Source organism: Salmo salar, chromosome ssa24, assembly GCF_905237065.1.
Source record: "Salmo salar chromosome ssa24, Ssal_v3.1, whole genome shotgun sequence".
NCBI lineage: Eukaryota > Metazoa > Chordata > Actinopteri > Salmoniformes > Salmonidae > Salmo > Salmo salar.
The window spans coordinates 24930869-24943097 of NC_059465.1; the positions used below are offsets into that span (position 1 = coordinate 24930869).

A 12229-nucleotide genomic window follows, 5' to 3' on the forward strand; every position below is an offset into this window, starting at 1 on the left:
CATGACTGTCTTGGTGTGCTTAGACCGTGTTAGTTTGTTGGTGATGTGGACCCCAAGGAACTTGAAGCTCTCAACCTGCTCCACTGCAGCCCCATCGATGAAAATGGGGGCGTGCTCGGTCCTCCTTTTCCTGTAGACCACAATCATCTCCTTTGTCTTGATCACGTTGAGGGAGAGGGTGTTGTCCTGGCACCACACGGCCAGGTCTCTGATCTCCTCCCTATAGGCTGTCTCGTCGTTGATCAGGCCTACCACTGTTGTGTCATCGGCAAATGTAATGATTGTGTTGGAGTTGTGCCTGGCCGTGCAGTCATGAGTGAACAGGGAGTACAGGAGGGGACTGAGCACGCACACCCCTGAGGGGCCCCCGTGCTGAGGATCACCGTGGCAGATGTGTTGTTACCTACCCTTACCACCTGGGGGCAGCCCATCAGGAAGTCCAGGATCCAGTTGCAGAGGGAGGTGTCTAGTCCCAGGGTCCTTAGCTTATTGATGAGCTTTGAGGGCACTATGGTGTTGAACACTGAGCTGTAGTCAATTAATAGCATTCTCATATAGGTGTTCCTTTTGTCTAGGTGGGAAAGGGCAGTGTGGAGTGCAATGGAGATTGCATCATCTGTGGATCTGTTGGGGCTGTATGCAAATTGGAGAGGGTCTAAGATTTCTGGGATGATGGTGTTGATGTGAGCCATGACCAGCGTTTCAAAGCACTTCATGGCTACAGACATGAGTGCTACGGGTAGGTAGTCATTTAGGCAGATTACCTTAGTGTTCTTGGGCACAGGGACTATGGTGGTCTGCTTAAAACATGTTGGTATTACAGACTCGGACAGGGAGAGGTTGAAAATGTGAGTGAAGAGACTTGCCAGTTGGGCAGCGCATGCTCGCAGTACACGTCCTGGTAATCTGTCTGGCCCTGTGGCCTTGTGAATGTTGACCAGTTTAAAGTTCTTACTCACGTCAGCTGCGGAGAGCGTGATCACACAGTCTTCCGGAACAGCTGGTGCTCTCATGCATGTTTCAGTGTTATTTGCCTCGAAGTGAGCATATAAGTGGTTTAGCTCGTCTGGTAGGCTCGTGTCACTGGGCAGCTCTCGGCTGTGCTTCCCTTTGTAGTATGTAATGGTTTGCAAGCCCTGCCACATCCGACGAGCGTCAGAGCCGGTGTAGTACGATTTGATCTTAGTCCTGTATTGACGCTTTGCCTGTTTGATGGTTCGTTGGAGGGCATAGCCGGGATTTCTTATAAGTTTCCGGGTTAGAGTCCCGCTCCATGAAAGCGGCAGCTCTAGCCTTTAGCTCAGTGCAGATGTTGCCTGTAATACATGGTTTCTGGTTGGGGTATGTACGTACGGCCACTGTGGGGACAACGTCATCGATGCACTTATTGATGAAGTCAATGACTGATGTGGTGTACTCCTCAATGCCATCGGAGGAATCCCGGAACATATTCCAGTCTGTGCTAGCAAAACAGTACTGTAGCTTAGCATCTGCCTCATCTGACCACTTTTTTATTGATCTAGTTACTGGTGCTTCCTGCTTTAATTTTTGCTTGTCAGCAGGAATCAGGAGGATGGAATTATGGTCAGATTTGCCAAATGGATGGCGAGGGAGAGCCTTGTATGCGTCTCTGTGTGTGGAATATAGGTGGTCCAGAGTTATTTTTCCTCTGGTTGCACATTTAACAGGCTGATAGAAATTTGGTAAAACGGATTTAAGTTTCCCTGCATTAAAGTCCCCGGCTACTAGGAGCGCCGCCTTTGGGTGAGTTCTTGTTTGCTTATGACGGAATACAGCTCATTCAATGCTGTCTTGGTACCAGCCTCTGACTATGGTGGTATGTAAACAGCTACAAAGAATATAGATGAGAACTCTCTCGATAGGTAGTGTGGTCTACAGCTTATCATGAGATACTCTACCTCAGGCGAGCAATAGCTTGAGTTTCCTTAGATATCGTGCACCAGCTGTTGTTTACAGAAATACATAGACCACCGCCCCTTGTCTTACCAGACGCCGCTGTTCTATCCTGCTGGTACATCATATAACCAGCCAGCTGTATGTTGTCGTCATCGTTCAGCCACGACTCCGTGAAGCATAAGATGTTAGTTTTTAATTGGTAGTTCAATCTTCTGTGTAACTCGTCGATTTTATTGTCCAAAGATTGCACGTTTGCTAGCAGAATGGAGGGAAGTGGGGGTTTATTTGATCGCCTGCAAATTCTCAGAAGGCAGCCGGACCTTCGACCCCTCTTTCTCAGCCTCCACGCAGATCACAGGGATCAGGGCCTGTTCCCGAGGAAGCAACATATCCTTCGCGTCGGGCTTGTCAGAGTCGTGAAAGGAAAAAGAGGATTCTGCTAGTCTGTGGTGAGTAATCGCAGTCCTGATGTCTAGAAGTTATTTTTGGTCATAAGAGATGTATGGTTACGACATTACATTAGAGGCCATTTATTAACTTACACTGTAGATGGCAGCAAACACCCCATAATAGCACAGTGGACAACAGCAAGTCAGCACCACAGAGCCTGTGAGAGCTGTAGATCTGCTCTCACAACTGTACTCCAGTTCTCCAGAACCCCCAACAGCACACATTTTTGTTGTAGCCCCAGACAAACTTGTCAACTAATCAAGCCCTGGATGAGTTGAATCAGGCGGGTTTGTCCTGGGCTACAACAACGTGTGCTGTTGGGGGTACTGGAGGACTGGAGTTAGGAAACACTGCTGTAGACCACCTTATACTGTGTGTGTGTGTGTGTCATACTCTCTGGGCTGGAGGGATTTAGATGCCCTATGGCTGTGTGGGGGCTAAGGCAGGAGTCTAGCAGTGAGCAGTGCTTGTTTGGTTTAGTCCATAAGTAAATAGTGGAGGCCATCTGTCAGGGAGCCAGCATAAAGATAAGAGTGCGCTGAAGCCTGGAGGGCTGGGCCTTTTCCCACAGGAAGAACTGGACTGGTCCAAGCCTAGTAGTAGGCACGTGCAAACTAACACCACGTCACAACAGCCAGTCAGCTGGGACACGCCTGCAGTCCCACTCAGAGAGATAGGATGAAGGAAGAGTGATGGTAATCATTCATGTCCTTTTCCAGCTGGAGGCCACACTTCAGAGAGCCCTGCTGACGTCAGATGATTAGAAGAAAATAACATTACATCCTCTCGCTGAATACATTAGGCTTAAGTCGTGAATTCAACACAAACTATTTTGTGGAAGATTTTCCAAGCATCACTGACAGATGAAATGGGAGATGGGGGTTGGTTGGTGGACACTGGGTAGTGACCTGAAAAAGGCATGGTTCTCTTTCAGCTCCTAGCCTCTACACCAGAGATCCCATTCTCAAACTACTGGGATAGGTGAAAGCAATGTGGAGAACTCGTCACAGCCGAAAACATGTGTTACTTAAACAAATGTCATCATCACTTCATGGAAACAATGAGATGGGTACAGTAGGATATGATGACAAGTAGTTACTAATTTACCAGGTGTATTATGGCAAAAATTGCATCATGCATCCTAACAACAACTGCTCCCTGGGCACCGATGACGTGGACACCGATTAAAGCGATACTTCGGGATTTTGGTAATGAGGCCGCTTATCGTCTTCCCCAGAGTCAGATGAGCTCATGATACCATTTTTATGTTATGTATCCAGTATGAAGCAAGTTGGATTTAGTTTCGTGATCCAATGCTAACGTACGTTAGCGCAATGGCTGGACGTCTATGGGTATCGGCTAGCACAGGGCTCTCCAACCCTGCTCCTGGAGCGCTATCATCCTGTAGGTCCAACCCCAGTTGTAACTAACCTGATTCAGTTTATCAACCAGCTAATTACTAGAGTCAGGTGTGATAGATTAGGGTTGGAGTGAAAACCTACAGGATGGAAGCTCTCTAGAACCAGGGTTAGAGAGTCCTGTGCTAGCAGATACCCATAAACCTCCAGCCATTACGCACTAACTCTAACTTCATACTGGACATGGAGACATAAAAATGGGATCCACGAGTTCAGACTCTAGGGAAGTACATAAAAAAAGCCTCATTGTCAAAATCCTGAAGTTTCTCTTCAAGGCAGCCCCCCACACCTCTCTGATTCAGAAGGGTTGGGTTAAAAATCAGAAGATACATTTCAGTTGAATGCATTTAGTTGTGCAACTAACTAGACATCCCCTTTCCCCTAATAATTTCAGTCTGCACCAGAGGTGAAAGGAAGTGACTACAGAGGGACATACATTAAAACAGACCAGAGACCCATGGAATGCTAGTTCAAACTAAATGTATTCTGGGAAAAAAATGGCCGCTACCAAATAAAGAGCCTCTCATCCAGAAACGGTTGATAGACATAGGCCTACTAAATAATGCAACAGGTCAAAGTTTAAAGGAGTGGAGTCAGCAGTTCCAAAGACCTGTGCATATTCACCAAAAAGAGAATAAACATGCTCATGAATAATGAAATGTCTCTCTGCTCTGGGAAAGAGCTGTAGGTGTGTTGGGGTGCCACTCAGAAAGTGGGAGGGACTGGATGCTCCGCAGAGCGGTGACGCAAGGTCAGTTATGCAAGAGCACCGCGGATGAACACCTAATGGCTGACTGTCTATCAAAGCCGCAGCGCGCCGCTGCCTCACCACCTCTTTGTAACACATCTCACTCTTGATTCTCCACTACAAAAGAGCCTTCTGCACACAAACACATACTCTGAAACAGTAATCACAGCAAGGTAACACAACAGAGCCAATTCAGAGGCAGACTTCACTGTCCAGTCAGCGTGTAAAACAACCAGCCAGACTCACCCTGCAGACAGACATCTGGTTGGTGGTGAGGGTGCCGGTCTTGTCGGAGCAGATGACCGAGGTGCAGCCCAGGGTCTCCACAGAGGGCAGGCTGCGGACGATGGCGTTCTTCTTGGCCATGCGGCGGGTGCCCAGCGCCAGGCAGGTGGTGATGACAGCAGGCAGACCCTCGGGGATGGCGGCCACGGCCAGGGCCACGGCGATCTTGAAGTAGTAGACGGCGCCGCGGATCCAGGAGCCTCCGTGGACGGGGTCGTTGAAGTGGCCGATGTTGATCATCCACACAGCGATGCAGATGAGGGAGATGACCTTGGACAGCTGCTCCCCGAACTCATCCAGCTTCTGCTGCAGGGGGGTCTTCTCCTGCTCAGTGGCTGCCATCTCATCACGGATCTTACCAATCTCAGTGTTCACGCCCGTGGCCACCACCACACCAATAGCCTTGCCAGACGAGATGTTGGTGCCCTGAAAACACACAGGTAGAATGTTATGGCCACACAATCACACACGCTTGAGGAGAGCAGACTAGATAGTTAAATATTCTATATTTACAAACCAAAATAAAATAGCAGGGTCTGTATTTTTAAGTACATTTTTGATATTGAGTGATGCTGGCATAATTTGTTAATGACGTTTAGGAAAGTTAAGGGATACCTGCATCAAGCATGTTCTTCAACTCCATTGAGCTTGACTGTAAACAAGTAACTGAAGGAGAATCTCAAACTACGAGCTGATGGTGGAGAGTTCAATCATCACACAGCCGCTACAAGGAGCAGTAAGGAGTGAAGAGAGAAGAGTGTTGCTTACGGAGAAGAGCATGTTCTTCTTGTCCTGGTTGACAGCTCGAGGGTCAGGCACTGGGTCCGTGTGCTTGATGACAGAGACCGACTCGCCTAGAATCCCAGCAGAGAGCAGCGCAGGTCACATATTACACAGATATCCCTTTGGCTGTGTCTAAAGCCTCGGGGAAAAACTGTATCAACTTCAAATCATAGACTCCCACTCCACAATCAATGTGTAACATTCATGGCTCTTGGTGTGCCTGGTCCAGGGCAAGGCCTCTTATCATAATGTGGATCATGTGGAAACCCTGGCTCTAGACTCAGAGGACGTGAACTCAGTTAATTAAACAGTGTCATGATATTCAATTATTATTAATAAGTCTTATTTTGATAAGCTAAAGTAAAACAAACGTTTGTTGTGAGGTGGGGGTGAGCAGTTGGGTTTGAACTGACTTCTACATTCCTCACGTATTACAATCTTACCAGTCTATGGAGGTGATTTGTTAGGGACACTCTCCTATCAAATAAAGTTTGGAATAACTTGGTTCTGGAGGAGGAATAAACAGTTCAAGTTTGCCTATGTGGAATGAAGGCAAATAAACCTGTGGCAGACGACAATTAAAAGTGAGTCATACAGTATGCTTGCAGGCTCTGAGGAGCTCATACGATCAGTAAAGACAGCTGTAGAACACCTGAAATTAGCACACAATGTCTTTACACAGGAAGAGAGAGTTTTGTTATGCTTTTGGAGTAAGACAGTTTGTCTATTTATACTAGAGATGTAGAGTAGCCTAAGTTTGTTCCGTATAGAAAAACACAGTGCAGCAAACAGCCATGTGTCTTACCGGTCAGGATGGACTGGTCTACTCTCAGGGTTGTAGATTTGATGGAAGTAAGACGGATGTCTGCGGGAACCTTGTCTCCAACTAGCGAGGGGGAAACCAGACATACAGACAGAATTAGAGGTACACAGATTAAAAAAACATCATAGATGGACAATGATGCATTGCACATTTTGACATGAATGTCAGTATTCCTTTTTCAGGACTGAACAGACATTAAACTAATCCGATCCCCCTGTGCCCTTGAGAGGAGAGGAAAATAGCATGGGATGAACAATACACACAGCCAAAAATGGGAAAACTATTTAAATATGTTCCCCCAATGAGCTGTCCAAACGATCTGGCCTTAATGGCCATATATTGTTCTAATCCCCACCTGGCACAGCCAGAAGAGGACTGGCCACCCATCGGAGCCTGGTTCCTTGAGGTTCCTGCCTTTCTAGGGAGTTTTTCCAAGCCACTGTGCTTCTGCACTACTTGCTTCTTGGGGTTTTAAGCTGGGTATCTGTATAAGCACTTTGTGACAACTGCCGATGTAAAAAGGGATTCATAAAATACATTTGATTGATTGGTTTAAATGCCAGCTGATTTCCTGTCCTCCCCACTGCACAGGAAGAGGTGGAGGAGATAACACCAGCTGCTGTCACTCAGACATGGAGCCCCGCTTTCCAAAGCTCATTGACGCAACAGGAGTGGCGCTTAGCACACAGTACACGCTTTAACCTCAAACTCCTTGTTTTTAAACCTTCAAATTAACAAGCGGGTGTCTCTAAGGTGTCACATATTAAAGCTAGACACATAAGCCTCAACACCAACAAGGCCTTGGCTCAGAGAGAGAGACAGACCGCTTTTCTCAGAAATAATTGTGTAGAGCTCAATGGCATCTTTCAACTGTTTAAATGTGGAACAATGCGTTTCACTTCTGAAAAGGTCAGGAGACCTAACTCACCGAGGGAAGTATGCAATGGATTGGCCTTTGATGGGCCGCAACATCAAATTATCATCAGGCTCACTTGAAAGCTATTCAGACAAAGGCAAACAGTTACAGAATATTATCTACAGGCCAAAGAAAGATACCACATTTGGGAGGAGTTTCAAAATACAATTTGACGCCAAGCTGAACTGAAAGAAAACATGACCACAGTCAAACGTTTCCCCCCCATAACGGCCACATCCTCAGGGTTGTGCGACACTTCCTGTGCCAAGACATATTAAATGTTTTAAGAAACGCTGGTGACTACAGGGCGTAAAGCCAATTACAATAAACACTTGATGTCCTTATGGGGGTACAAAACACGTAAGACTGTCCTGGTGCAGTTAGCCTGGCCCGCACGTCTGCTCTGGATGAAGTGTGTGTGAATATATCATCTATCCCTTTAAGTCAACATCCTATTTGGTACCAGGCCAAAAGTCTCCTCAAACATGAACACCTTTTCACCCCAAGGCTTGCCAACAAGTGATTCTCCACACCCAGGAGAGTGAGACAGGCCGCGTAGCAACAAGAGGCACAGACACAAGAGTCCGTGAACCAGTGCCAGACATGACTTCCAGGGGTGTCCTTCTTTACAACTGTGGAGTAGGTCCAAGCAAGGCTGCCACACCAGGAAGACAGAAAAACTGCTTTTGCTGACAGACTGACACAGGCCCTGCTGTGTATGACTGCATGACACAGCAGGTTTCTCTGTGGACGATCCTGAGAGTGCAGGTGCTTATGGCAGCTCCAACAAAAGGCTGAAAAGCTCATTCTGAGGAGGCTATTTTAGAAGCACTTGACGGGTAACTACGTCCTAGAACTCTTCAAGTGCTCTTAACCAGCTGTTCTTGTCTAGAAAGCATTCACCACTAACCAAGTGTACAGTACACTAACAATTCAAAAGGCAAAAGAACTTGTTGAATCAGAGAAAATTACAAAAGGAAAAAAAGAGCATGTGAGACCATGAACACTAGCCTAAAGCTAGTTGGAGTAACAACCATGTGTCTGGCTTTAATCTTTGCTTCCTGTTTTCAGTGGGTGAACTGAGATCTCCAGTCTCCTCTCATAACCAACAGAACAGGGCTGTGTGTAGGACTGTACAGTACACTACAGACAGATGTCCTGTCCTGGGCCAGGTTTGGTTGCTGTGGCAACAGGACACTGCGACGGAGCCACATGACACCTAGATTAAGACCCGCAGCCTATGCTGTGTGAAATGTAGACCAGTGCTGCCCGACTAACAGCGTTCTGCTGGGAGATAGGAAGGAAGAGCAGAGGTCAGGGGTCAACATGCCTTCAAACCATCTATGGCCTCTATATGCTGGGACACATCATACACTCAGACATTGAAATGGATCGCTAAACACCTCTCTGGATGTCCTGTCCCAGTGCGTTCTGTTGCCATTAACACCATGAAAAGGTTGTAATTAAACCCTCTGTTAATCCCTCTACTTAGCTTAATGAAAGGGGAGCGTTGATGACTCGTCCTGCCTTCCCTCTCCACACAGCAGTCTTCTTAATACTCTAATGCACTGTTCCACATGTGGTCATGAGCAGCTGTGTACAATGCTACAGTCTGACCACAGTAATGTATTCTGAAAGAAGAAGCTCTGAAGGGTACTAATGTTTCCCCTGTTGTCTTGTGGTCAACCTCTTCCTCGTTAGTGGCTCCTCTTAACAGTCTCTCCAGGGTCAGACCAGCATGTCTTCCCTTTTACCACCAATTCTAGAACCAGACAGCATAGCACAGATTCCCAGCAGTCAATGCAGGACATGCCTCAGGATTAGCTGACACTGGAACACGAGGACAATGTAAAACAACATTCAGAAAATTGCAGTGGCTTAATAACTGTTGGTTGATACCAGACCTGGGTTCAAATACATGTGTATTTGAGTATCTAAAATAATTTGTGTTTTTTTTAATACAGAGTCCAAAACAAGTACTTTTATTTGAATGGTTTGTAAAAACCATAAATACAATTTGGTAGACTCTCTCTGTATCCCACTCATAATTATCTGTAAGGTCCCTCAGTCAAGCAGTGAATTTCAAACGGATTCAACCACAAAGTCCAGGGAGGTTTTAATGACTCACAATGGGCAGCTATTGGTAGATGGGTAAAAATAAAATAAGACATTGAATATCCCTTTGAGCATGGTGAAGTTATTAATTACACTTTGGATGGTGTATGAATACACCCAGTCACTACAAAGATACAGGCGTCCTTCCTAACTCAGTTGCCAGAGAGGAAGGAAATCGCTCAGAGGCCAATGGTGACTTTAAAACAGTTACAGAGTTTAATGGCTGTGATAGGAGAAAACTGAGAATGGACCAACATTGTAGTTACTCCACAATACTAACCTAAATGACAGAGTGAAAAGGAAGCCTGTACAGAATAAAAATATTCCAAAACATGCATCCTGTTTGCAATAAGGCACTAAAGTAAAACTGCAAAAAATGTGGCAAAGAAATTAACTATGTCCTGAATACAAACCGTTATGTTAGGGCAAATCCAACACAACACAACACATCACTGAGTACCACTCTTCATATTTTCAAGCAAAGTGGTCGCTGCATCATGTTATGAGTATGCTCATCATCGGCAAGGACTAGGGAGTTTAAGATAAAAAGAAATGGCATAGAGCTAAGCATAGGCAAAATCCTAGAGAAAAACCTGGTTCAGTCTGCTTTCAAAACAGACCAAATTCACCTTTTAGCTGGACAAAAACCTAAAACACAAGGCCAAATCTACATTGGAGTTGCTTTCCAAGAAGACAGTGAAGCCTCAACGTGTTCCTGAGTGGCCGAGTTACAGTTTTGACTAAAATCTGCTTGAAAATCTGTCTAGCAATGACCAACAACCAACTTGACAGCTTGAATAATTATTTATGTGCAAATATTGTACAATCCAGGTGTGCAAAGCTCTTAGAGACTTACCCAGAAAGACTCATAGCTGTAATCGCTGCTGAAGGGGATTCTAACATGTATTGACTCAGGGCTGTGAACACTTATGTAAATTTGATATTATTCAATAAATTTGCACCCAAAAAAATTCGAAAAACATGTTTTCACTTTGTCATTATGGGGTATTGTGTGTAGATTGGTGAGAAAATCTATTACTTTGAAGACACTATATATTTAAATAATATTGAAATACATTTCATGTTCAATCAATTAAGCTCTATTTTGCTAATTGTAGGCTACTGTATAAAAATTGGCTCAATATATTTCATGATGCGTAACATGCGCGCAAAATTGTGCCAAATATTGATTTAGTGCATTATTATAGGCTAAGCATTAGAATAAGCCGCCTCAATATTTGAAGCCATAGGTGATAACAATATCTCTAGGAGCTGACTCGTCATCAGTATTGTGGAACAATTCTAATGCTAAGGTAAGATTTGAATGGAGAAAGCTGATCTGATCTTTCGATCCTATCAGTAGCTACATGCTCCAATGACTCACTTATTAAACATTCTCTCTACGGGGTGCTTAGGGAAATGCATGTTACATCTTCAGCCCTTGCAGGAAAGATGCATTGTTAAATCCCTCCCTAAGTTCCATCGTTATCAGGAAACCGGGCCCAGGACTATCAGCAGATTGAACTTGAAAAGGGGATGCTGATGCAGTAACATACAGATCCCTCCACCTTATTCATCTAAGTCCCAGACAGCCATTGTGCCTCCTGCTGACAAGCTGGGGACAGCAAACACCTGGCTGGAACAGACACTTGCCAAAAGACCCCACAGCAGGCCACACAAAATGCCACGCTGAGTGTCTGGAATCCCAGGCCATGGAGAGTGGTGATGGGTAGGGTCTCTGTGTGTTGGGCTTGGAGGTGGGGGGGGGGAGATCGCGATCCACCACTGACACAGACTTCCCTACAAGGTCATCATGCTGTCCAAACAATAGAAGCAGCTGAGAGATCCTCCCCCTCATTCCACCCCACACCGACTGGCCCCATCAGTATCTGGGCCCCTACTGTACTGAACATGCACCAGCCAGGGACCAGACCAGACTCTCCTCAGTCCTGTGGAACTGCAACAGCCCTGGCTACAGACACATTACGTTGATGACTACTAGTTGATGACTACTAGCTATGTGCAATAAACACATTGACGAGTGGAGCGGGAGGCTGGCTGTGTCAGGGCCCACAGTGGTACCCTGACAGGCAAGGCCAGAGATTGGCCCGTTTAGTATTCTGCTCACAGTTCAGCCAGTCAGCGCAGCCTGCGTCCTCTGCCTCAGCAGTAAGCTGGCATCTGCGTCATGACCAGCCTTCCTGCATGGCAGGGGGTCACACTGGGGATTTGGGCAAACATTCAGAAAGGAGCCTCACAGAAACCAATCTGAAAAGGCTCTGCAGGATTTCCCCAATGACATTCTCAATCTCCACCTGACAGCATCCACAATGCATCACTCTGACAATATCTGCTTTACCGACTGTTCCCTTGAAGAGAGTCTGGTTTCCGAGCAAGGCCGTTATCCATTTTCCTGAGTAAACATACAGCAAAACCATAAGCGACCTTCACTCTACACAACCAATCACGCCTATACTCGATCATAGTTTTACACAGCAAGGACCAGTCAAGGATTCCTGTGCAACAAATAAAGGCAAATATACAGAACACCCACTAATACATCCAGGATCCACTTTGTAACCATACCATCATGAAGGTATTGTTAAACTTTAACCCCCAAACCAAATGTTCCGTCACTCTAAAACAATGGGTTTAATAGAAACGAGCGAGCAGCAAATGCACTGTGCTGCCGGTGCCCTTCTCAAGGTGAGTTTGGAGTCCTGCTTGGAGTCCCACGTCATACACGGCAACACTTTTCCCCAGAAAGGAACTAC

General features: G+C 45.9%; 1 protein-coding gene across 4 annotated transcripts in view; it reads right to left on the reverse strand.

The window, feature by feature from the left end:
• Positions 1 to 12229, reverse strand: part of LOC106585469 (sarcoplasmic/endoplasmic reticulum calcium ATPase 2) — a 29738-nt gene that overhangs the window by 8551 nt on the left and 8958 nt on the right. For all 4 annotated transcript variants that reach the window (XM_014171704.2, XM_014171703.2, XM_014171702.2 and 1 more), the window contains 3 exons: positions 6407 to 6487; positions 5587 to 5672; positions 4780 to 5244 (listed from right to left, as the gene is read on the reverse strand). In XM_014171704.2, coding sequence (XP_014027179.1) covers positions 4780 to 5244; positions 5587 to 5672; positions 6407 to 6487 — 632 coding nt within the window. The remainder of the gene's footprint in view (positions 1 to 4779; positions 5245 to 5586; positions 5673 to 6406; positions 6488 to 12229) is intronic.